The 27,740-nt window shown below is 42.5% G+C and overlaps 1 protein-coding gene across 6 annotated transcripts in view; it reads left to right on the forward strand.

The window, feature by feature from the left end:
• The window catches only part of tp53bp2a (tumor protein p53 binding protein, 2a), a 51,876-nt gene continuing 24,136 nt past the window's right edge, over positions 1-27,740 (forward strand). For 2 of the 6 annotated variants that reach the window (XM_090240113.1, XM_090240116.1), the window contains exons 1-3: positions 26,226-26,304; positions 26,423-26,493; positions 27,065-27,166. In XM_090240113.1, the coding sequence (XP_090096239.1) occupies positions 26,292-26,304; positions 26,423-26,493; positions 27,065-27,166 (186 nt within the window). In that variant the 5' untranslated portion in view covers positions 26,226-26,291. Of the gene's footprint in view, positions 568-20,266; positions 20,415-22,439; positions 22,554-26,213; positions 26,305-26,422; positions 26,494-27,064; positions 27,167-27,740 lie in introns of those variants that run through there. The other 4 variants (XM_021610871.3, XM_021610856.3, XM_021610879.3 and 1 more) reach the window with 4 other exon arrangements.

The raw sequence follows: 27,740 nt of genomic DNA on the forward strand, positions 1-27,740 counted from the left end.
AATGGGATGAGTTACATCCCCCCTACGTCACTCCTGGGAAAACTGCGATCACTCATTCGAACTACGCTGTTAGCGGTGTTTCAGGGCTGATAGTTTCCTGAAGCTGTAGGTGCCTATCGCAAAAAAATAGTATATCAAATACATCGTACATTATCGTCTTATTTGATCGGTTTGGGTAATGTCAATAATTTAATAGAGTTTTGAACGCAACGCGTTTCCGAATGCGACTACCAACTTCCAAGCGATGCAATCGCCACTGAAAACTTTCATTTCAAGGAGGCCTTGTATTTTTTTTGTTACAACAGGTCCACGGCATATGCGGAGAGGAGACTGATTAGGCTATACAGCCTACGAAATACATGTAGTTATCTTTGGTTTATTTTACAGCCAAAGTTACTTAAGTTACTTTCAATAACAAGAAGAGACAACTCATCGACTGGTTTATCGGACTGGCTACCGGACAGGATCAGGATTAAAAAGCAATCGAACGCCTTCAGTTTTCCTCGATACTACGAGCCAAGGAATTCCAAATCTGGTTAAATGCGGTACGAGGCTAAAATGATGCCGGTGAGAGTTTCTGCTTTTAATTGCTTGGTTAAAAAAAGTCGTGACACTGTATTACAGGGCTATTTGCTTGTCATACGTTGAGTTTCTACAGCAACATAGGCTAGTTGATAGACTACGCAACATTGTAGCGCACTCCGGTTGCAGGCATTACATTGATGTACTTGCTGGTTACTTTTTTTGCGAAATCCCATTTTCAATAAATGTGTTTTCAGCCATAAAGGAATACTCAAGTTACACTACAATTTACACTTGGGGATGATGCAACCTAATGTTTGGCTACCAAAGACTCATGAAGGAAACTATAGAATTTCAACAGATTATCAAATATTGTTTCATCTCTAAGAAACGGAGTATTGATGTTTTTTTTCGTATAGCCTCTAATAAGCTAAAATATTTTATGCAGCAAACCTTTTTAAATGTTGTATTCACTAGGTAGTAGTTGTTGTTGTTCGCATTGTAACCCACCCTACACAGCTCTGAGGATTTGCAAAGTAGTCTAATTTTATGCCCAATCACCCCAATGTCTACATGTAATATATATATGTCCATGTGCAAAATCTTTTTTTTCAAAATATCATAATATCCTAAAATCAGATAGTTTTGACACAGAATTTGAATATTGTGGTTACTGTTTTTCCTTAAACAATGCACCCAGCAGCTTTGAACCTGGACCCCTGCCAACATAATGAGAGGTCTAGTCCTTTTGCTGCAGTGCTGAGCTCCATCTCTCAGTACTTCTTTTAAATCTAGAGGAAAAAAAGAGGCGCAGAGCTAGGGGCAGGAGGCGGTATAGAAAACATCTTGAAATTATGTCTGGGACTGTTGTATATTTAAATGCCAGGCTAAGTTCCGAACTGACACTGACTGTATAGGTACCTAGGTTCTGGTGCCAGGTCCACGCATGTCTGTGACCAGTCAGTGTGCTGTGCACTACTCTGGATGGCACCAGCAGGTAAACATTCAGGATGAAAGGAAAGTTCTTCAGGTTGTGCTTGATTGTCCCCCAGGAGTTGTCAGGACCTGTAGTCTTAGGAATGCTTGTTTTCTGATGGGTTTTCCCTGAAATCCACTGCAAAAATACGTACGTGGATGTCAATGCCAGAAGTAAAATGTTACTGTGATTAAGATGTTTCACCGAATCACTTTGTCATCATTTGTGTGTAATCATGTGAGTGTGGATCTGTGTGTGTGTGTGTACCTAACACGCGTACAAACACTACTGTGTTTATCTTAGTATGACTGTACATATTGGTAGCCTACAGTGTGTGCTTCTCTCCCCCTCATTTTCCAGTAACTTATCTGGATGACTGGATGAGTCATGTTCTCAGGTGGCAGTGACCGAGTGCTCTCAGAATGACTCCTGTCTGGGAGATATGACCTAGCTCCACAATTCACACCCAGCCATTTGTTATCGCCAACCTCCATTCACATGGACATCAATATAAATCCTTATCCTTACCATGCCATGTTTCCATGGCGGAGACCTTTGCCCTGTTGCTGTGTGTGTGGTGTGTTATCTAGTTCTTTAACGTGTCTACTCTGTGCTATTACCTCTTCCACCTGCACATCGACTCGGTACCGGTACCCTATGTACAGTCACAGTCAAAAGTTTGGACACACCTACTCTTTCAAGGGTTTTTCTTTTCTTTTTTTAAAACAATTTTCTACATTGTAGAATAATAACATAGACGTAACAACTATGAAATTACACATGGGATCATGTAGTAACCAAAAAGTGTTTTAGATTCTTGAAAGTAGCCACCACTTTGCCTTTGACAGATTTGCACAATCTTAGCATTCCCTGGAATGAGCGGTTGTGTCCAAACTTTTGACTGGTACTGTATATAGCCAAGTAATCGTTACTCATTGTGTATTTATTCCTCGTGTTATTATCATGTTTCTATTCTTTTTTAAATATTTTTCTCTCTGCATTGTTGAGAAGGGCTTGTAAGTAAGCATTTCCCAGTTAGTCGAGCATGTGTCAAATAACATTTGATTTTATCAGTACGTTTAGCACAATCGGCACAATCCCCATCACAATAGAACCACATTGGAACATGAAGCATTGTCTGTGCTTTCACAATGAATGTCCCCTGGACCTGTATGTACTGTTCAGTGCTCTGTTGTAGATATAATGTAGCAGCGTCATGGGTGGCTGGGGATGGGGGAGGGCGGTAAAGAAGGCTCCCTGTTTTCGGAGGACAATGGGCCCAGGGACTCTTTATGGCACGGTGTAGAAGAGGACATTGTGCGTGTCCTGTCTCTCTATGATAAGAGATGCTCTCCGTTTTTTTTCTTTTCTTGTACGATTGTGGATGCAGGCTAGTTGTAGACGACGGTTTTACTATGAGGTTTCCTTATCTCCTGTCCAGCCAAGCTCTGTGTACAGCTAGCAGTGATTTACACATTTGGTCTTGAGCCGATGTTTACAAAGTGTTGTGATCAAAGCTAATGTTTTTTTTTTTGTTGTTGTAGGGTTTCTGTTAGGGGGGTTGGTGTGATGTGAATTGATTACAACCAACCTATGACAGTTTTGGAGGCCATTGAGGTGAAACTCTGGTTAGGCTATAGGTCTATCCTTTAATGGCCAAATGTCTTATTTTTTTTTTTTTTAAAGGGACAAGTATTTTGTCACAATGACTTCTTAGACCTATACACATTTGTTCCTTAACAGTAATGTGTTCAATGTTGACCTAAACATATTGTCTTAATCAATAGCAACCACACAAGACTAATGGGGTGACGTTGTGGGCAGCCCTGCTTGACTTTGCTGTGTGTCAACAGAGACCTGAAGAGATTTTCTCTCTGTGTGACCACTGGCTGGCTTTGTGTTGACTCTCTGGGAGGGCCCCTTCTTACGCAACACCTGACATTCACACCAGTCAGGTGGAGGTTGGCTCAGTTATATGAGGGAGATCCAAGGACACGCAGTATGTCCATGTGTACACAAGGACCTCGCTTGGAATGATCGCTGGACCGTAACAAATCAACTCCTTACGGCTAGTGGTAAGAAATGCCTTTTAATTTAAAAAAATGGGCCTAGTGCTGGATGGATGTGGTTTGTAGAGGAGTGAGTTTATTAGGCCTTATATGCGGATATTCAAATCTAAAGTCTCCAGCTGTACAGTACATGACACACTGAGATATGTTCTGAGCGGGTGTCCTCTTTGTAGTGGCTTATTGAGAGCGGATATGGGTGTAACTTCTGAAGCAGACCCGTTAGAGGAAGAGCGAAGGCACAAGCACCATAGAATCACCTGACCTGGCGTCCTCTTACCTGCGCTAGAATCCAGAGTTGATTGACTTGATGTCCTTGGTGGATCCAGGTGAAAAGGGGTAAGGATGTTTAGAGTGGCTGCACTGTAGAGCGATTTGAGAGACAGTGAGGATATTGTGTAATGTCAGGGGCAGTAATCCTAGGCCACCCATAGGGATGAGAGAGGTCAGAGTAGAGCACTGTAGCAGCCAGGGGTGGTCAGAGGATTTACCTGAAACTAGGCCTACGCTTCTGGGAAACGCATTGTGTCCCTCGCTCACTCACCTGCGCCAGTGATCTCTTTAAACTTGCCCCTGCTCATTCCAAATTGGCCCTAATAAATACATTATAAAGTGTCCCTTCTAAAACATGGGATTGTGTTTGTTGCTCAGCTTAAAACCAGTTTGTCAAGGATAGGAAAGGGAAGATTATGGATAGAAGTTGGCTCATTCTGCTTAATGTGGCCCCCATTTCTCTCATTTCTCACAGGAAGCTCATAGTTGGATCTCTCATCACAATACAATATGCAGGATGGAGAGACCAGGAAAGGACGAGTTTAGAGGGAAACATGGTGCAGTGCAGACCTGGATGGGAGGTTATGCTGAATTTAAGTAGGGAGGGATGTAGCCTACTGCAGACTACAGCACAAGCTGTTGCAGCGGAGTTGTGTACCACAGGCTACCGCTCTCACCAATGACATTTTCTCCTCCGTCTTCCCCTGTAGTGGAGGTAGATTAAAAGGAATAATGTATAGAGGATTCTGCCTTGTGTTTTTGAAGTACTGCCCGGCTGGAGCGGAGTCAAGTCTTCAGGCCCAGAGTTCTGCAGAGAGGATGGAAGGTAAGACGGACAGACAGACAAAGGCACGGAGATGCAGTCTGTCTTGATGCAGTCTCTTGAGTTCCTTAGAGGGGGCTCGCTCAACAAGACCTAGTTGGCTCACTTGCTTACCCCAGCAATATCTGTAATGGACAGAGAAGGGTGTGTGTGTGTGTCTGTGCGCTTGCATGTGTGTGAGGCCTGGCAGCACTCCATAGGTACCTCTGACTACACTACATGACCAAAAGTATGTGGACGCCTGCTCGTCTAACATCTCAATCCAGAATCTTAGGCAGTAATATGGAGTTTGCCCTCCCTTTGCTGTTATAACAGCCCCCACTCTCCTGGGAAGGCTTTCCGCTTGATGTCGGAACATTGCTGCGGGGACTTGCTTCCATTCAGCCATGAGCAATGAGTGAGGTCGAGCACTGTTGTTGGGCGATTAGGCCTGTCTCGCAGTTGGTGTTTCAATTCATCCCAAAGGTGTAAGATGAAGTTGAGGTCAGGGCTCTGTGCAGGCCAGTCAAGTTCTTCCACACCGGTCTCAACAAATACTTTCTGTATGGACCTCGCTTTGTACATGGGGGTATTGTCATGTTGGAACAGGAAAGGCCCTTCCCCAAACTGTTGCCACAAAGTTGGAAGCACAGAATTCGTCTAGAATGTCATTGTATGCTGTAACTTTAAGATTTCCCTTCACTGGAACTAAGGGCCCTAGCCCGAACCATGAAAAACAGCCCCAGACCATTTTTCCTCCTCCACCAAACTTTACAGTTGACACGCTGCATTCGGGCAGGTAGTGTTCTCCTGGCATACGCCAAACCCAGATTAGTCCGCCGGACTGCCAGATGGTGAAGCGTGATTCATCACTCCAGAGAACGCATTTCCACTGCTACAGAGTCCAATGGCGGTGCGCTTGGCATTGCGCATTTTGATCTTAGGCTTGTGTGCGGCTGCTCGGCCATGGAAATCCTTTTCATGGAGCTCCTGATTGAACATTTCTTGTGCTGACGTTGCTTCCAGAGGCAGTTTGGAACTTGGTAGTGAGTTTTGCAACCGAGTTTTGCGATATTTGTAACACTAGGGCACTCTGCGATCCCGTTCTGTGAGCTTGTGTGGCTTTCCCCTTGGCGGGTGAGTCGTTGTTGCTCGTAGATGTTTCCACTTCACAAAAACAGCACTTAACAGTTGACCGAGGCAGCAGGGCAGAAATTTGACAAACAGACTTGTTGGAAAGGTGGCGTCCTTTGACGGTGCCAGGTTGAAAGTCACTGAGGTCTTCAGTAAGGCCTTTCTACTGCCAATGTTTGTCTATGGAGATTGCATGGCTGTGTGCTCGATTCTTAACACCTGTCAGCAACAGTGTGAAAGTATTCAGATCCCTTGACTTTTTCCCCATTTTGTTACGTTACAGCCTTAATCAATTTTAGAATATATAGTTTTTCCCCTCATCAATCTACACACAATACCCCAATGACAAGCAAAAACTTTGTAACTTTTTAATTTTTTTTGCAAATGTATTAAAAATAATCTGAAATATCACGTTTACATAAGTATTCAGACCCTTCACTCAGTACTTTGTTGAAGCACTTTTGCAGTGATTACAGCCTCAAGTATTTTTGGGTATGATGCCACAAGCTTGGTACCCCTGTATTTGGGGGGGGTTTCTTCCATTATTTTCTTCAGATCCTCTCAAGCTCTGTCAGGTTGGATAGGGAGTGTCGCTGCACTGCTATTTTCAGGGCTCTCCAGAGATGTTTGATCGGGTTCTGGCTGGTCCACTCAAGGACATTCAGAGACTTGTCCCAAAGCCACTCCTGCGTTGTCTTGGCTGAATGCTTAGGGTCGTTGTCATGTTGGAAGGTGAACTGTCGTCCCAGTCTGAGGACCTGAGCACTCTGGAGCAGGTTTTCATCATAGACCTCTCTGTACTTTGCTCCGTTCATTTTTCCCCTTGATCCTGACTAGTCTCCCAGTCCCTGCTGCTGTAAAACATCCCCACATCATGATGATGATGCGGCCACCGCTATGCTTCACCGTAGGGATGGTGCCAGGCTTACTCCAGACGTGATGCTTGGCATTCAGGCCAAAGAGTTCAGTCTTGGTTTCATCAGACCTTTAGGTGCCTTTTGGCAAACTCGAAGTGGACTGTCATGTGCCTTTTTTCCTGAGGAGTGGCTTCCGTCTGGCCACTCTACCACAAAGGCCTGTTTGGTGGAGTGCTGCAGAGATGGTTGTCCTTCCGGAAGGTTCTCACATCTCCACAGATGAACTGTAGAGCTCTGTCAGAGTGACCATCGGGTTGTTGGTCACCTCCCTGACCAAGGCCCTTCTCCCCCATTTGGCTGGTTGGCCAGCTCTAGGAAGAGTCTTTGTGGTTCCAAACTTCTTAAATTTGAGAATGATGGAGGCCACTGTTTTCATGGGGGCCTTCAATCGTGTACAATTGTTTTGGTACCCTTCCCCAGATCTGTGCCTCAACACAATCCTGTCTCTGAGCTCTAAGGACAATTCTTTCGACCTCATGGCTTCGTTTTTTTTTCTCTGACATGCACTGTCAACTATGGGATCTCCTATAGACAAGTGTGTGCCTTTCCAAATCATGTCCAATCATTTGAATTTAGCACAAGTGAACTCCAATCAAGTTGTAGAAACATCTCAAGGATGATCAATGGAAACAGGATGCACCTGAGATCAATTTCAAGTTTCTTTGCAAAGGGTCTGATTACTTATGTAAATCAGATATTTATTTTTTTGTTTGTTTTTTTGCAAAGATCTCTGAAACCCTGTTTTTGCTTTGTCATGGGGTGTTGTGTGTAGATTGAGGGAACAAAAATTGTTAATCCATTTTAGAATAAGGCTGTAACGTAACAATGTGGCATAGGGGAAGGGATTTGAATGCTTTCCGAATGCACTGTATAGTGTATTTATGCACACACAGTGGTATTGACGTTTGCTCTTTATGCAAGCCTTTCATTTTGCTAGTTACTTTGACATTGAAGTCTAACTCTATTACTGTGCCTCATGTTTAGCCCTGAGGATCTTATAATGAAAACTGCCAAGGGGACAGTTTTGATACCCCCATCTCGCTCGCTCTCTCTCTCATGCTAACTCAATAAAAGAGACATTTAATTTTGTACTAGAGGAGAATGACATGCACTGGTATTGGCCCCTACAGGTAGATGGTAGTGTGTGTGAGGAAAGGTTAAAAATGGACTGTTATAATGATATCACATTTTCTTGCGAATGCGGTTAGGCTACCCTCACCTTTTTACAAATCATGTTGTAGATTACAAATTGAGTTTGTTTCTATCTCTATCTCTCTCTCTGTCTCTGTCTCTGTCTCTGTCTCTGTCTGTCTGTCTGTCTGTCTGTCTGTCTGTCTCTCTCCCACGCTTCTATGTAGTAGAGCACGTGTGCGTTATCTGTTTGAGTGGCATGCACACGCACTAACCTCCTACTTCCTGTAATTGTCTGTGTTGTGTTTATGTTTAAACAGCATGCCTAAACAACTGGAGAGGCCTGATAAGCCTGTTCCCACCCAGGAACCTGCCCAAAACCACTGGTGCAGGTTCAACTCATTTCCCAACCCTTAATGGTTAATGTTAGGATTGGGGGTGAGTCAATCTGATGTTAGAGCAGGGCACTCCGTACCTCAAGCCCCTTGGTCTAGGCAACATGACAAGCTCAATGTAGTTGAACGTTTGCACACACACACACACACCCCAGGGTCATGTTTAAAGGGTTACATTAGTGTCATCAGCTGTGGTTGCTCTCAGAAGTGCTTTCATAGAATGAATCCCAGACGGACAGGGTTTGATGTTGTTTTGCTACCATTGGCTTTCATCAGGCAGACCCATGCCTGTCTAATCACAACAGGATGTTGGGTGCACCTGCTATCTATTTGACTGGCAGCTGGCACTCTTAGAAACGACCCTTTTACCTCAAGCGGGGAATGCAGCACAGCATGTGGTCTGGGTAATGCTGACGCTGCTACGCTCTCTATCTTGGGTGAAGGTGTCAAGGTTTAGACTAGTATATAGCAAGGATTTTGTGGCGTGCTTTTAGATGGCTTGGGTAAAATTGTTTTCTTACTGAATAGGCATATCAGTTGACTTTGGCCGACTTGTCTTAGATCTTTTTCCTGTGCTTTGTCATACAGCTGGAGTTATTGTTGCTTAATAGTCTTATCAGGTTTTTATTGACCTGTGTTTGTTTCTCTGGCTGTGGTGTTTATGACTTACAATTTTGAGTCCATACATTTTCATACTGGTCCCCCTTGGCAATCAAACCCACAACCCTGGCGTTACAACCGCCATGCTCTACCAACTGAGCTACACAGGACAATGAATATTTAATACACTCTAGGGTAGTCTCAACACCACTCTCCTTCGTACTTTAGTTTAACATTCTCCTCTAGCGTTTGTATGAACTTGAACATTATTATAGGCAATGTTGTATAAAAGAGAAATGAGCATAATAGAAAATAGTTTTATGATATTAAGGTACATAAATTGAATATGTGCTAGCTGTTGGTAACGGCTTTCCCATTACAACAAATGGGCAATTTACTAGACATTTTATGCCAGTACAGTATATTTCTACGACTCACCCCTCCTCTCTATCATCTCTCACACCTCTCCTTTACGGCTGTGGAGGACATGACGTTTTCTCAGCTGGTTATTGTCATGGAAAAGACTGCTGGTCTCACGGTAGTATCTCCAGGCTTACACACGCAAAAGCTGCATACAAGCCTCTGATGCGCGCATTTGGAACATCTACATTTAAAAAGGTCTAATTTAATATACACCGTCACAATAAATCCGTTATTGATTTTAGTCAGGTCTAAAGAAACATTATGATAGGAAGAACATGTATTTCAAAAGAACAGAGTATGAGTTGGCCTACTGCAGGGGTCGGCAACCTAACGCAAAAAAAAACGATCTATAGAGTAGCAGTCAAAAGTTTGGACACCTACTCATTCCAGGGTATTTCTTTATTTGTACTATTTGCTACATTGTAGAATAATAGTGAAGACTTCAAAACTATGAAATAACACATGAAATCATGTAGTAACCAAAAAAGCAAGAACAGCTCAAATAAGCAAAAAGAAACGACAGTCCATCATTACTTTAAGACATGAAGGTCAATCAATCCGGAAAAGGTCAAGAACTATGAACGTTTCTTCAAGTGCAGTCGCAAAAACCAAGCGCAATGATGAAACTGGCTCCCTTGAGGACTGCCATATGAAAGGAAGACCCAGAGTTACCTCTGCTTTAGAGGATAAGTTCATTAGAGTTACTAGCCTCAGAAATTGCAGCCTAAATAAATGCTCCACAGAGTTCAAGTAACACACATTTCAATATCAACTGTTCAGAGGAGACTGTAAAACAGGCCTTCATGGTCGAATTGCAGCAAAGAAACCACTACTAAAGGACACCGATAAGAAGAGACTTGCTTTGGTCAAGAAACACGAGCAATGGACATTAGACCGGTGTAAATCTGTCCTTTGGTTTAATGAGTCCAAATTTTAGATTTTTGGTTCCAACCGCCATGTCTTTGTGAGACGCAGAGTAGGTAAAGGGATGATCTCCGCATGCTTGGTCTCACCATGAATCATGGATTAGGAGGTGGGATGCTGTTGAGATGCTTTGCTGGTGACAATGTCTGTGATTTAAAAAAAACTTTTTTTTTAAATTCAAGGCACACTTAACCAGCATGGCTTCCACGGCATACTGCAGCAATATGCCATCCCATCTGGTTTGCGCTTAGTCCCACTCATTTGTTTTTCAACAGTACAATGTCCCAACACACCTCCAGGCAGTGTGAGGGCTATTTGACCAAGAAGGAGAGTAATGGAGTGCTGCATCAGATGACCTGGCCTCCACAATCACCCGACCTCAACCCAAATGAGAGGGTTTGGGATGAGTTGGACTGCAGAGTGAAGGAGAATTAGCCAACAAGTGCTCAGCACATGTGGGAACTCCAAGACTGTTGGAAATACATTACTCATGAAGCTGGTTGAGAGAATGCCAAGAGTCTGCAAATCTGTCAAGGCAAATGGTGGCTACGTTGAAGAATCTAAAATATGAAATATATTTTGATTTGTTTAATACTTTTTTGGTTACTACATGATTCCATATGTGTTATTTCATATATTTGATGTCTTCACTATTATTCTAAAATGTAGAACATAGTCCAAATAAAGGAAAACCCTTGAATGAGTAGGCTTGTCCAAACTTTTGACTGGTACTATACGTTCCTAACCAGTTTATATTTGCAATACGACACCTCGGGGGTTTGTGGTATATGGCCAATATACCACAGTTAAGGGCTGTATCCAGGCACTCCGCGTTGGCCATATACCACACCCCCTCGGGCCTTATTGCTCAAATAAACTTATAAATGCCTCATGAGACTGTTGGGAAAAAATTCCAGGTGAAGCTGGTTGAGAGAATGCCAAGCGTGCGCAAAGCTGTCATCAAAGCAAAGGGTGGCTACTTTGAAGAATCTTAAATATAAATAATTGTTTGAACACTTGTTTTACTACCTGATTTCATATGTGTTATTTCATAGTTTTGATGTATTTTACTATTATTCTACAGTTTGATTTTATAAACTGGAGAAAATAATTGAAATTGCATGCATTAGTTTCGAAATTGCGTTGGTATTCACTGTAATGTTGTAGTTCCCAACGTATGTCAACCCTGATTAGCCAATAGGCTTTCATGATTTTGCAGGAGTTTCATATTATTAATTCAAAACCAAGGCAGCACCGAAGATGAGAGATTTGTTTTCAGGTAGCTAGCAAGTCTTTTTTTGTTAATTAAAAAAGTTCAGGCTGCAAAATGTCATCAGCAAGGAAATAAGGTAAGACGCTCATTTATTGCCACTTAGACAAAGGACTATGGATTAGTTTTACTGAAGGACCGGTCTGTTTGCGCACTCTGTTATAAAACGGTTGATTTGTTGGACATGAAGTGTACGGCATTATTTTGAAACGAGACATGGGGGAAAAGTTAAAGGATGAGGCGGACAAGGTTGAAGGAATCAAGAGGGCCGTGTCCAGGTATGAAAAGCAAAGCTTTGTGTTCATAAATCTACATGCAGTCAAAAAGCAAGCTGCAGAGGGGAGCTACAAATTGCATTGAATGAATCATCACCTTCGAAAGCGCTGTTCATTTTGTTACATTAGGCTTTTAAACAACATCCACAACTACCACGTTTTACTCTGTTTCAACCTGCTGTTGAACTTATTGTTTTAAAATTGATCATCGCAATGAGGTGAGTTAAAAGCATGATACTGTTTTGGTGATAAGTGTTTGATATGAATTTCATTTGCATTGATGTCAGAGGGGTTAGAGGGACAATAGAGCCCCATTTAGGACCTGATGGTCGACTTCAATGCTGAGCCCCAGAGGGTTTTACCATATGTCACAACCTCCAACTTGATCATCTCTCTCGCTCTCTTTCTCATTCTCTCATCTCTTCTCGTTATTTCTCTATTGTCTCCTTTCTCTCACTCCTAACATGAACAGGGTCCCCTGGATGTCCTACTTTCCGTCGAAGAGCGATAACAGAGATGTCAGCTGCTGTGCCTATTTCTGAGTGACTTTTCTTGTCCTGCTGGGATTTAAAGCATATTTGCCCTCCTGGAAAAAAAAGAGGCTAATCTAATGCATTAAAGCTCCATATTGAAGCGTCTGAGAACTATATGCTTGTCTTACATGATTTGTTGCCCCACTACAACCAAGCAGCCGCCGTCCATAAAAAGCTTAAGTATCTGGGTCACTGTTATTTGAAACCTTGCTGACCAGATCTGACCAACCTCTCCTGCAAAAGATAAAGCTTATACTCTGCTGAATCAGTTGAATGAGCCACACACACTGTAGTCCAGTGGTATATAAAGGAGTGGAGTTCTGGCTCGGGGGTTGAGGTTTCTCTATTAGGCACAGTTCTGGGTTCAGCTTTAGGCACAGATATGGGACCAGGACAAATAAAAACAACTAAAAAAATATTGATGCCAGCAGCCATGGCAGGTTTCAAGCTTTGGCCCCATAGCGCAACCAATAAACATCTTCTCCAGAACCGCTCGAGCAATCAACTTTGGCATGTTGCATCTATGGATGCACGTCTTTGAACGCAATACACTCATTTTGTATGACAGTTTTTTCATGTCCAACAGCGCCACTATGCAGCCAAACTGACAAACTCTACATGTTAACTAGAGCATGTGTGCCTCTGTCAAATTCATTCACTCTGAGTCAAACAGATCAACAGATATTAACATGTATCCATTGTAGTGCCACTGTGTGGTCAATCTGAATGTGCTTGGAAATGTTGAGTGTTTTATTTTACAATGTGAATATTTTATTTAATTTAACCAGGAAGGGCTCATTTGAGATTTGAAATCTTTTTCATTACACAGTCATTACACAATTACAGACAGACAACATGAAAATATATAAGTAATCTAGTAAAAACCATAGAATTCACAAGAGTATAACAAAATCATAAAACGGCAAATTAAAAACATTGACAGGTCAGGGAATCAGTCTCAAAATCCTTCATCAGGGATTTAAAAACACCAATCAGGACAAGTTCTTCCAGTTTAAAAGTATTTTGTAAGGCGTTCCAAGACGATGGCGCAGAGTACATAAAAGCCCTTTTACCAAATTCAGTTCGGACATTTGGAACAGTTAGTAGGATAAAGTCCTGCGAACGAAGAGAGTACTCACCACATTTCTGAACAATACATATGTCCTAATAAAATGGAAGTAAACCCAAAATGACCTTGTAAGTAAAAGTATACTAGTGACTGAGCCTGCGAGTGACTAGAAAAGGCCAGCCAACCCTGGTTTACAATGTGCAGTGGTGCGTAAGGGTTTTGCAGTTTAAAATAAATCTCAATGCGCCATGGTAAAGGGTGTCAATTGATCTCAAACACTGAGCGGAAGCATTCATATATCCAATATCCCCATAGTCTAGTAAAGGCATAAATGTAGCTGATACTAGCCGACTCCTGGCTTCAAAAGAAAAACTGGCCTTATTCCTAAAATAAAATCCCAACTTCAGCTTAAATTTTTTGTAAGTTGTTGAATATGCAATTTAAAAGAGGTCGTCATTCACTAAAATGCCAAGATATTTATATGAGGTTACAGTCAATCTCATTGCCCTGACAGGTAGTAATAGGTGAAAAGTTCAGAGGTCTATTTCTTGCTTTAGAAACACCATTAGTTTAGTTTTGTCAGTATTGAGGATACGCTTCAATTGACACAAGGTATGTTGAACAGTATAAAAAGCAGTTTGCAAGTTCTGGTAAGCTTTTGTAAGAGACAAGGCACAACAATAAACAGTATCATCAGCATAAAAGTGAAGTTGTGCATTGGACATTTTTGTCTAAATTATTTATATAAATAGTGAATAAGAGGGGACAAGTACAGAGCCCTGGGGCACACCATTACAGACAGATACTTTTAACAGACATGAGCCCATCAAATTGAGTGCACTGAGTTCTATCAGACAGATAGTTAGCAAACCATGCAACTGCATGCTCCAAAAGACCTCCACTTGACAATCTCTGCCTCAGTGTAGCATGATCAACTGTATGAAACACCTTAGAGAGATCTGTAAAAAGTGTGAGACAGTGCTGTTTTGTCAAAGGCGTCAGTGAAATCATTTAAAACCTTCATGGCTGCTGTAATTGCGCTATGCTTCTTCCTGAAGCCCGATTGGTACATTGATAAAATAGAGTTTTTATATACTATTTTAGCTGTTAACTCACAAGGGTTTAGAGTATTTTCACCAGGGGTGACAGCTTTGAGATTGGCCTATAATTATTTGAAAGAGTTGGATCTCCCCCTTTTAAAAGTGGTAGGACAAATGCTGATTTCCAGATCTTTGGAATTTCATTACATTCCAGGGTTAGATGGAACAGAGGGGTTCTGCTATGAAATCAGCTGCCAGATTTAAAATACAGGGATCAAGAAGATCAGGACCTGCAGGCTTTCTCTGATCTAAGGATTTCAGGGCTTTATGTACCTCCTGCACTGAGAATGGCAAAAAGCTAAATGTTTGACCAGCTCTCGCTGGTTAATCCACAAGGTTGTATAGAGACCGAGGACACTGAATCAAACAGCCTACCAGATGATACAAAGTGCTCATTGAAAAAAATTCAGCATTTCAGTTTTGTCAGATACAGCAACAAAGTCCTTCAGTACACATGACGGTAATTCCTTAACATTACTGTTTCCAGACGTAGACTTAACAGCCTTCCAAAACTGGTAACAGTTTTGTCTGTTACCATCAGTGGTAACGGACATAAAATATTCAGACTTGGCCTTCCTGAGAAGAAAATAACACTTGTTTTGTAACTGCCCCAAAAAACCCAATCAGCATCAGAACATGATTTATATGCATATATTTATGTTTATGCAACACCACACCCACATTAATGTTTATTGGTCAGTAGCATACATGTTTGAGACGCTACCCTGGAAAATAGTGTCCATAGATGCTAAATATCAAGTTTTGTGTAGCGTTGTCATTCGGTGCCAGAGGAGTAGCGGTGTGTTTTTTTTTCACAAAATCCTAAATGCCGGAAAATTCTACATGGCGGTCGTTATGGGAAATTGAGACATTTGTTCCTTTTGAGGAGAGGGACATGCAGTGGGGAGAACAAGTATTTGATAACCTGCAAAATCGGCAGTGTTTCCTACTTACAAAGTATGTAGAGGTCTGTAATTTTTATCATAGGTACACTTCGACTGTGAGAGACGGAATCTAAAACAAAAATCCAGAAAATCACATTGTATGATTTTAAGGTAATTAATTTGCATTTTTTTGCATGACAAAAGTATTTGATACATCTGAAAAGCAGAACTTAATATTTGGCACAGAAACCTTTGTTTGCAATTACAGAGATCATACGTTTCCTGTAGTTCTTGACCAGGTTTGCACACACTGCAGCAGGGATTTTGGCCCACTCCTCCATACAGACCTTCTCTAGATCCTTCAGGTTTCGGGGCTGTCGCTGGGCAAAACAGACTTTCAGCTCCCTCCAAATATTTTCTATTGGGTTCAGGTCTGGAGACTAGCTAGGCCACTCCAGGACCTTGAAATGCTTCTTACGGAGCCACTCCTTAGTTGCCCTGGCTGTGTGTTTCGGGTCGTTGTCATGCTGGAAGGCCCAGCCACGACCCATCTTCAATGCTCTTACTGAGGGAAGGAGGTTGTTGGCCAAGATCTTGCGATACATGGCCCCATCCATCCTCCCCTCAATACGGTGCAGTCGTCCTGTCTCCTTTGCAGAAAAGCATCCCCAAAGAATGATGTTTCCACCTCCATGCTTCACGGTCGGGATGGTGTTCTTGGGGTTGTACTCATCCTTCTTCCTCCAAACACGGCGAGTGGAGTTTAGACCAAAAAGCTCTATTTTTGTCTCATCAGACCACATGACCTTCTCCCATTCCTCCTCTGGATCATCCAGATGGTCATTGACAAACTTCAGACGTGCCAGTACCTGCGCTGGCTTGAGCAAGGGGACCGTGCAGGATTTTAATCAATGGCGGCGTTGTGTGTTACTAATGGTTTTCTTTGAGACTGTGGTCCCAGCTCTCTTCAGGTCATTGACCAGGTCCTGCCGTGTAGTTCTGGGCTGATCCCTCACCTTCCTCATTGATGCCCCACGAGGTGAGATCTTGCATGAAGCCCCAGACCGAGGGTGATTGACCGTCATCTTGAACTTCTTCCATTTTCTAATAATTGCGCCAACAGTTGTTGCCTTCTCACCAAGCTGCTTGCCTATTGTCCTGTAGCCCATCCCAGCCTTGTGCAGGTCTACAATTTTATCCCTGATGTCCTTACACAGCTCTCTGGTCTTGACCATTGTGGAGAGGTTGGAGTCTGTTTGATTGAGTGTGTGGACAGGTGTCTTTTATACAGGTAACGAGTGGAGAACAGGAGGACTTCTTAAAGAAAAACTAACAGATCTGTGAGAGATGGAATTCTTACTGGTTGGTAGGTGATCAAATACTTATGTCAATAAAGTCAATAAAATGCAAATGAATTACTTAAAAATCATACAATGTGACTTTCTGGATTTTTGTTTTAGATTCCGTCTCTCACAGTTGAAGTGTAACTATGATAAAAATTACAGACCTCTACATGCTTCTCCCCACTGTATGTACCAAATTTCATGACTAGGTCAAAAGGGGTGAGGGGTGGGACCTTTCAAAGTTTGCATTTTCAATTGCTTGTTTTCAATTGCTTGTTATAGCGCCACAATGTGCCCAATTGACATGGCATTGCATGAGAGGATGTGGCCCATGGGCTTTTACCATCACGTCAAGTTGCACCCTCCTGGGTCTTAACATCTCACAGGAATTTGCCAATCGGGCCAAATCTGCGGAGAACTGGAATAATAACGGCAACAAATATGAATTTCATCCAGATTTTCTGTTTGAACCCATAACAATTCTGTATTTAGGAACTTCATTAGGTGGGATGTCCCTTTCTGAGGTGGAAATTTGTGAATGATGGATCTGTCGTTCTTAAAACCCTTTCCCTTCATCTCGGGTGGTCCTTTTAGAGGGTGTGGCGTGAACCACTGTGACCCTTTCATATACAATCCCCCATCATCATAGGACTCCCGAGTGGCGCAGCGGTCTAAGGCACTGCATCTCGGTGCTAGAGGCGTCACTACAACCATGGTTCGATCCCGGGCTGTATCACAACCAGCCGTGATTGGGAGTCCCAGAGCACAATTTGGCCCAGCGTTGTCCAGGTTAGAGCAGGGTTTGGGCGGGGTAGGCCTTCATTGTAAAATAATAATTTGTTCTTAACTGTCTTGCCTGGTTAAATACATCAAATCACAGGGCGATCATGATTGGCTTACTTACCAAGCATGATCTATGGCTAATTACTTAATCATTCAATAAAGTGGCCATTTGCGTCCGTATTTAACCAAACTACTGGTTAGGTCTGGACCACCTAGATTGCATTATCGGCGGTGATATTAACTGTGTGTATTGTGAGATCGCTTTTGATTTCTTAAACCTGAGCATTTAAAAAAAAGGCCAGAAGAGAACAGTTTTATGGTTAGAACGGACTCTTAGAAGGATGGCTACTAGGGCTGTGACAATTATTTTTTTCCATGGCAAAAAAATTGTCCTTTAAAAACCTGCTGTATGTAAAATATTGTATAGTATAGCTTGGAAAATAAATACATGTGACTCTGGATGGCAACAAAATTTGGTTCCCAACATTAGGGCTGTTTAACTGAAGAAGTTAAATCAGCTTTGTGTTTTGTTTCCTTGTCACAAAACTAACAAGTATAACTAACAAAATGTATTACATTTTTTTAAATTGAACCTTTATTTAACAATGCGGGTATCATCCAGACCCTACTGGCTACCTAGTTAGGACAATGTCAGTGTCCTGAAAATACAGGTTAGGTGAATGCAGTGTAGTTGATGCCATTTTGGAATCAGCTCTAACCTTTCTGGCGCTCTCACATCCAAGCGACAAGGAGGGGAATCCACTTTAGACCATTGAGATGCAGTGATGTGGAGCCCACTGTGCTGAACCTATACTATAGCCTGTCTTTTGTTTTCACTGAGAGGGCTTTAGCTGCACTGCCCTCAGCCTTTGTGCCTGGGTGACCTGAATGACCCAATGTCCCTAATGTAGCCCTCCTAGGCATGGCTGGGCTGCGTATTCTTTACTGTGGTAAAGGGAATAGTATACTGCTTCTGAACAAACTGGATCTATAAAGGATGTTATTCTATTTAAGTTAGCTGACATAACAGTACTAAAGTCGACGGGAATGATAGAATGATGTTCCTTGGGCCGGGTTGGGTCAACGAGGGATGACGTACACACACACACACACACACACACTGAGTGTATTTAGTTCACCTTGTACCATAGGTTTATCCACAGGAGACCTCGGAATCCGTTGTTTATTTTATAACAGTTTCATTTCAATCTGTCACGCCAATATCTGTGCAGATTACTGCAGAGCGCATATTCCACGAGTGGCCCAAAGCTTCTGAAACGCGCATCTGTTTATGACAACAGGGGGTTTTCAGCGTGGAGGGTCAGCATCTGTAAAGGGCTTATTGAAGCAAGTTCACTGAAACATTACTATGGGATTGAGGCTGGGTTCTCTATTCATTCAGTGGCGTGTGTTTTTAGATGAATCCAATGGGTTTTTAGTGGCATGCTTTCTAGTAAACTATCAAAGACTTGAGTCCCATCTCGCAGTCATTCTCAGTGTTAGATCTCACCGTCTTGAGGCCAATGCAGGGGCAGCCTCGGCAACAACTTCAAATTTTCAAATTCAGTGAAATTTGGCAGATAAGTGATTTTGGCTGAATAGACAGCCCTTCAGCCAGAGCTACAGTATTTCTACCCTTTAAAGTGCTCTGCTTGTTAGCAGTAGGGCTGTCATCGTGCCGACAGCCTTGGTTAACATAAGCAGGCCATCAGCAGGGAAAAATGCTAGATACTCTACTCCGGTTTCCATGTGGATACAGAGGAACGAGGGCACAGACAATATCTGTTTTATTTTTTGTCTGATTCCATTTTGTCTTTTCCCAAATGCCTTTTTTTCCAGTTTTGTTTTTCCAGGTTTCTGTTTTTTCTAGTTTCAAGTTTTCAATCTCAAAATCACAATTTATTATTTATAGAAAAACAACACAAATGGATGTTCCTGATGCTTAAACCACATCAGGAGACCACTTTTGAGGTTTGTGAAAAATCAAAGAAATGTAGAGTCTTGGGTGTAGTTGCTCTTTAATTAAACTGTGCTCCAGCCAGAGACCATTATTTGGTTAGCTACGTTTCTGTAGCGCTCATGTGATTGCAGAGTTTGCAAACCAAATGGCTACTGGATTAATGCAAATAATCACGATACAATTCTGCCAGGTCGGCACAGGCTACCTTGTAGTTAACATTTAATTGAGAAGGTTTTTGGCAAAGCCTTTCCATCTACCAGAAGACGGTTATCATTACATTAGCATCGCTGACGACTACCCAAAGTGGTAGACAAAAACAGACACACAGACATGCAGTCTTGTGCTGATGCCTCCCAGAAAGTGAAGGGAAATGCAAATCATTGATACAGTTTATTCATGTCATATGATCATCTTGGACAAATGAAAGCATTTTCTAATAATATCAAAATATTTTAGTTAATTTCCTACTTAAGTTCAATACATTTAGTTCATTTCCTACTAAGTTCAGCACATTTTAGAATATTGTTGAATTCCGTGTTAATGTATGGTTTCCGTGATTCCGTCCGTGTTCTCCGCAGCATGTTGCTATCAGTGTCGTGCAGGCAGGTGCGGGGCTTTTAGATAACCATCACTGAGAGTTGCATATGCAGGTTTTTCTAGCCTTGAAGTTGTCACTGTCTTACAATATTGATTGTGTTTTTAGGATAACTATGTTTGCCATGTGTCTTATGCCTCAGTGGGCATCTCTAGCCTTCATCAACTCTGATCATAACATTTGTGAAGTGGTTTATGTGAACAGTAGACATTACAATATGGTGCGATTTTCAAATGTTGAAGGATGTCCTCATTCTAATATCCCATGGTTTGTCTCTTCTTTGTCCCTCAGATGTTCCTGACAGTGTACCTCAGTAACAATGACCAGCATTTTACAGAGGTGCCCGTTACCCCAGAGACGCTGTGCCGGGACGTGGTGGAGCTATGTAAGGAGCCCGGAGAGACTGAATGCCACCTGGCTGAGATGTGGCGTGGATCTGGTGAGCCTTCTCCCCCTTCACGCGCGTATATGCCTGACAATTACCACCCCTATGCCTGTTATTTAGGCACCTGGACTAGTACCAATGTCTATGATCTACTGGTTACTTGGGAAAAACACATCTTGTCTTCTAAACAAACGCCAAGATTATATAGAACATAGGGAGAGTTTTGAGAGAACATACTATTTTGGAAGGGACACAGAATAAAGGCTGGCTGTGTGCCAACTGGCCAGATCTTTGTCTGTGTTGTCTCTGACGCTGACAAGCTGGGTGTATTATCTTTGTAGCCCACCACAGAGATAACACATCTCTCACAAGTCTCTCTCAAGTGGAGAAATACGACTTCAGCCTTGCACAATCCCCACAGCTGCTCTCCAAGAATTCTTAGAACTCAAGTACCTGTGGTTAGAAGTGGACCGTTTCCATGGTTGTGTGTGGTTGCCATGAGAGACGAGACTGGGTGCCTGTGTTCAGGCTGGAGTACCTCTGTGTCCTTGAGGGGAAGATTTTATAAGTGCTCAAGTGGAATCAGATTTATTTTGCACCTCTTTTTACAAAGCTGTTTTATTCTTTAGGTTTAGATCATTCCAACAAGAAAAAACAGGCAGTGCATTATTACTGTCCTGATTATTTCACAAACTTCTTTGTGATAAGAGAATCAAATCAAATCAAATGTATTTATATAGCCCTTCTTACATCAGCTGATATCTCAAAGTGCTGTACAGAAACCCCAAACAATCTAAAATCCCAAACAGCAAGCAATGCAGGTGTAGAAGCACGGTGGCTAGGAAAAACTCCCTAGAAAGGCCAAAACCTAGGAAGAAACATAGAGAGGAACCAGGCTATGAGGGGTGGCCAGTCCCCTTCTGGCTGTGCCGGGTGGAGATTATAACAGAACATGGCCAAGATGTTCAAATGTTCATAAATGACCAGCATGGTCAAATAATAATAATCACAGTAGTTGTTGAGGGTGCAACAAGTCAGCACCTCAGGAGTAAATGTCAGTTTCCGCTTTTCATAGCCGATCATTAAGAGTATCTCTACCGCTCCTGCTGTTTCTAGGGTGTTGAAAACGGCAGGTCTGGGACAGGTAGCACGTCCGGTGAACAGTTCAGGGTTCCATAGCTGCAGGCAGAACAGTTAAAACTGGAGCAGCAGCACAGCCAGGTGGACTGGGGACAGCACGGAGTCATCATGCCAGGTAGTCCTGAGGCATGGTCCTTTGGCTCAGGTCCTCTGAGAGAGCGAAAGAAAGAGAGAATTAGAGAGAGCATACTTCAATTCACACAGGACACCGGATAAGACAGAAGAAATACTCCAGATATAACAGACTGACCCTAGACCCCCGACACAAACTACTGCAGCATAAATACTGGAGGCTGAGACAGGAGGGGTCAGGAGACACTGTGGCCCCATCCGATGATACCCCCGGACAGGGCCTAACAGGCAGGATATAACCCCACCCACTTTGCCAAAGCACAGCCCCCACACCACTAGAGGGATATCTTCAACCACCAAGGCATGAACAACGTGGTTGGAAAGTTTTAAATACATTGGTGCACTAATCAACCATGTGTTTTAGTACTTCTGTGTAATGAAGAGAAGACGCAAGATGTGTAGCGGTTGGAGTGGTTGTGTAACTGGTCAGCTGAAAACATCAACAACAGGTCATTGTCCTTCCCTGAGGCAGCACCTCTCAGAAAGATGAAGTGAAAACGGAAATCTTGATTTAAATGCCTCTCCTTAGACTGTAGCCTAGTCCAGTCAGTCAGTGTGGTCTGACCGGATTAACAAACCACACAACGCGTCATACGACACACACCTTGAGTTTTCCTTCATTTTTGCTGCGCTTGTCACGTTAGTCCTTGTATGTAAAAATGCATGAATACTGATAGGTGGGTCAAAACACATTTTACAGGGGGTGTCCATGTCAATATTTCTGAAGCCTGGGGGGTGCACTGCTTCTGTTCTCTAACATCCTAAACCTGTGTGTTCTCTTTTCTAACCCGCCCCCCTCCACATCAGAGCGACCTGTAGGAGTCGGGGAGAGGATGCTGGACGTGCTCCAGCATTGGGGGCAGCACAGGGCAGAGGTGCGCTTCTACCTGCGCCATGACCGAGCGCCCAGCAGAGAATCTGGTGAGTTCCCAATGACCTGACATTGACAAAGTGCGTACAGAAGAACACAAGCACACCACACAGATACATTTGGAATTTCAATTGATTGATTTTCTCAAATGAACTGTACATACATCAGACAGTGTAAAGACAATCTCAGACACGTAACAAGTTGTTAGAAAGGAGAAACCCAGACAGCCCTCCCCACAGGACAGGGGTTGAGCAACAGAAGCCTAAAACCCCTTTGATCCTCGTATGCCTATGGATTTCTATTACCAGACTTCAAATTCCAGACCCGCCTTAATTAGCATACTGCTCTAGAGCTGTCACCGAAGGGATGTTCAAATCACATCCCCATAAGGTTGTTACTACTTAATTTTTCTTCAGGGACATAAAAACTAGAATTTTTGTCCACGAGGCGGTGTGGATCCTCTGTCCCTCGTTGCATAATTCCTAAACCCTCTACCATTCACAGTTTGTGTCTGGGATTAGATGGTCGTTTTCCTTTCTGGACATTTTAGCCTGCACTTGTTTTCCCGTACAGTTCGCTTGTTTGTTCTGAGGCCATGTCTTTGTAGTTAGTTGCCTTGTGAAGGACTAAAATGGATTAGCTTAGCATTGTGTTCTTTCCCACAGAGTTAGTTAGCCTTGTGGTACAATTAGCTAGCTAAGCAGTGTTTTCTCTCCCAATGATGGCTTAGCTTTTTTCTGTCCTGTCTCTCCTTTCTTCTTTCTCATAAAGCTTGCTTTGCTAGCTAACTATACAGACTATATTAAGTTATAGTGCTAGGAATTGCCAGGGACTTCACAATACGATATTATCACAAAAGTTAGGTGCTGATACGATATTTACCGTGATTGTCACAATGCTATATGTATTGCGATTGATGTTCCAAACATATTGCTCACTATGTGTCTGCTGCAAAGACACACACACACACACACACACACACACACATACATACAGTGCCTTGCGAAAGTATTCGGCCCCCTTGAACTTTGCGACCTTTTGCCACATTTCAGGCTTCAAACATAAAGATATAAAACTGTATTTTTTTGTGAAGAATCAACAACAAGTGGGACACAATCATGAAGTGGAACGACATTTATTGGATATTTCAAACCTTTTTAACAAATCAAAAACTGAAAAATTGGCCGTGCAAAATTATTCAGCCCCCTTAATACTTAATACTTTGTAGCGCCACCTTTTGCTGCGATTACAGCTGTAAGTCGCTTGGGGTATGTCTCTATCAGTTTTGCACATCTAGAGACTGAAATTGTTTCCCATTCCTCCTTGCAAAACAGCTCGAGCTCAGTGAGTTTGGATGGAGAGCATTTGTGAACAGCAGTTTTCAGTTCTTTCCACAGATTCTCGATTGGATTCAGGTCTGGACTTTGACTTGGCCATTCTAACACCTGCATATGTTTATTTTTGAACCATTCCATTGTAGATTTTGCTTTATGTTTTGGATCATTGTCTTGTTGGAAGACAAATCTCCGTCCCAGTCTCAGGTCTTTTGCAGACTCCATCAGGTTTTCTTCCAGAATGGTCCTGTATTTGGCTCCATCCATCTTCCCATCAATTTTAACCATCTTCCCTGTCCCTGCTGAAGAAAAGCAGGCCCAAACCATGATGCTGCCACCACCATGTTTGACAGTGGGGATGGTGTGTTCAGCTGTGTTGCTTTTACGCCAAACATAACGTTTTGCATTGTTGCCAAAAAGTTCAATTTTGGTTTCATCTGACCAGAGCACCTTCTTCCACATGTTTGGTGTGTCTCCCAGGTGGCTTGTGGCAAACTTTAAACGACACTTTTTATGGATATCTTTAAGAAATGGCTTTCTTCTTGCCACTCTTCCATAAAGGCCAGATTTGTACAATATACGACTGATTGTTGTCCTATGGACAGAGTCTTGGTAGATTTGCAGTGGTCTGATACTCCTTCCATTTCAATATTATCGCTTGCACAGTGCTCCTTGGGATGTTTAAAGCTTGGGAAATCTTTTTGTATCCAAATCCGGCTTTAAACTTTTTCACAACAGTATCTCGGACCTGCCTGGTGTGTTCCTTGTTCTTCATGATGCTCTCTGCGCTTTTAACGGACCTTTGAGACTATCACAGTGCAGGTGCATTTATACGGAGACTTGGTTACACACAGGTGGATTGTATTTATCATCATTAGTCATTTAGGTCAGCATTGGATCATTCAGAGATCCTCACTGAACTTCTGGAGAGAGTTTGCTGCACTGAAAGTAAAGGGGCTGAATAATTTTGCACGCCCAATTTTTCAGTTTTTGATTTGTTAAAAAAGTTTGAAATATCCAATAAATGTCATTCCACTTCATGATTGTGTCCCACTTGTTGTTGATTCTTCACAAAAAAAATACAGTTTTATATCTTTATGTTTGAAGCCTGAAATGTGGCAAAAGGTCGCAAAGTTCAAGGGGGCCGAATACTTTCGCAAGGCACTGTACATACATACATACATACATACATACATGCACACACACACAATGGGTGTACAAAACATTAGAAATACCTTCCTAATTTTGAGCTGCACCCCCTTTTGCCCTCAACAGCCTCAATTCATCAGGGCATGGACACTACAAAGGGTCAAAAGCAATCCACAAGGATGCTGGCCCATGTTGACCCCAATGCTTCCCACAGTTGTGTCAAGTTGGCTAAATGTCCTTTGGTGGTGGACCATTTATTGATGCACACAGGAAACTGTTGATCGTGGAAAACCCAGCAGTTTTGCAGTTCTTTACACACTCAACCTCAACATACATACATACATACATACATACATACATACATACATGCATACATGCATGTATACTCATTCAAGGGTTTTTCTTTATTTTTACTACTTTCTACATTGTAGAATAATAGTGAAGACATCAACACTATGAAAAAACACATGGAATCATGTAGTCACCAAAAGAAGTGTTAAACAAATAAAAAAAAATTTAGATTCTTCAAAGTAGCCACCCTTTGCCTTGATGACAGCTTTGCACACTTGGCATCGAGGCAAAGGGTGGCTACTTTGAAGAATCTGTTTTAGATTTTTGTTTAACACTTTTTTGGTTACTACATGATTATATAAAATAATACCTACTCATTCAAGGGTTTAGTTATGTGGTGTTTTTACAAATCGATGTATTAATATAATATTGTCCAAAAATATTGCGATATGTAACTATCAAAACAGTTCCCCCCATCACTATTAAGTTAGCTAAGTAGGCTATTCAGTTCATTTGTCATAGCATTACCTTATAGACTAAATATTCATTCAGAGTTAGCTTAGCATGTTATTGTGCCCCTGAGTAGTCCCCCAGGCCTAGCCAATGTTTGTAGCAGATTTTGTCCAAAACTATTATGTAAGTTGCTTGGTCACGGGCCTTTGCTCGAGGGATGAAATCAGTTCCACTGGCTCCCTAAGACACCCTCAACACACAGACACAAATACACACACACAGTCAATGATCAGCCCCTCAGAGACCCGGGGTACTGTAGTAAATCCTGGGATTATGACCGGTCTCTGGGCGACACTGATGTCTTTGTGCTGGCTGAGTGGCTTAGCTCGTCGCTAACGCTAGCCCGTCTGTGTTTGTGTAACCTGCTTGTGACTCCTCCCCTCCAGCCGAAGGAGCCTATTGCAGAACGTGTGTGTCTACTGTATGTGGTGTGTCAGTGTGTGGTGTATATAAGGGCGAGAGCGAGAGACGTTTGCTTCACTCATATCAGCTTTAGTTCCAATGAACACTTTGCGTGAGTTTCTCATAGTTTCCTAACAGGCTTGGTGGCTTTTAATGATAGTCAGAACAACTTTTTATGCTTTAACCTTCTCTCGGACTGTTTTTGCTGAGGTTTTGGATGTATGTTTCAGGTGGCTCACGAGGATCAGACTCCAAGAGGAACGGAGTGAAGAGCACCTGGGATAGACGGATGGAGAACGGGGTGAGTTCAGAAACCAGTGACTTTAGACAAACGTCCGCTTGTTTGCCTTTTGAAACGCAGTTTTTCATTCAGTCACTGTGTAGTATAGTTGCTACACTGCTGATTGCTGAACCCCCTCTACTTTTCCTGTCCTATGAGTCATTGGATTAGTCAATGAATCAAACATTAACTTTCCCTCTGAATTGTTGTGACTCATTGATCTAGCTCTTTTTTTAAAACTTGTTTTACCATTTCCTCTGCTGCTCTTCGTATTAGTAAACTTTTAAACCCGTAACATCTAAAGCTTCCGAAGAGAAGGAGAGGGAGAGAGGGGAAAAACGAGTTCAGTTACTCCTGTGTCACCAATGACGCAAAAAACGTCCCCATATTTGAACACGAGTGTGTGCTATTTACCCACATGCAGAGACTGTGCTTGTCCTACATAGCTTCAGGCCTGTCTTGACACAGATGCAAAACACACAACATTTGCCTTGGAGTGAGAGATGATGTGTTTGTATATGTACAATATGTATGTGTGTCTTACTTTGCCAACTCTTTTTCTGTGTGTGTCTGACCGTCTCTCCCTGCTCAGGTGTCGGCCCCACGGATGGACATGACTCTGGCTGAGCTGCAGGAGATGGCTGCCAGACAGCAGCAGCAGATAGACGCACAGCAACATCTCCTCGCCTCCAAGGTAACAAGGGAGGGAGGGTAGAAAGATGGAGGTGGGGGCAGTGGAAAGGAGTAGATGAGACATGGAGGAAGAAAGAAAGTGAGGGAAAGGGGGGGTGAGGGGGTGGGATGAAAGCGAGAGGGAGTTGCTAAGAGCAAGAGAAAGTGAGAGGAAGATGAAAGAGTGCAGGTAAAGTGATGGAAATAAATGGAGAGGATGGAAAACAGAGACGAGGGGGGATGAGAGAGGGGAAGATTAAAGGCGAGGGCAAAGTAATGGTGAAAAGGGGAGGCAAGGAGGACAGGTGAGTTATCGGGGAGAAAAAAATATTTTATGGAATAGAAAGAGAACCCTGTTGATGTAGTGGTCTTGAGCGGGTGACTTAAGGGTGAAGGTAATACACAGGAGAGGAAACACACAGGTGGTGCTAAGCAATTAACCGAAATGTCGGTTATTTTTAGTTTTTTAAACAACTAATTGACTGACGTTGGTTCAATTATTTGATTTCCGTTTTGTATGTTGTTCTTCCATGAGGTCAATGCGAACATCACACAGTTTCTCTAGAAATAAATCAGATCCAGCCTGAACTGTGCGA

The sequence above is a fragment of the Oncorhynchus mykiss genome, chromosome 1 (genome assembly GCF_057628025.1).
Source record: "Oncorhynchus mykiss isolate SJ-2025 chromosome 1, ASM5762802v1, whole genome shotgun sequence".
Taxonomy (NCBI): Eukaryota; Metazoa; Chordata; class Actinopteri; order Salmoniformes; family Salmonidae; genus Oncorhynchus; species Oncorhynchus mykiss.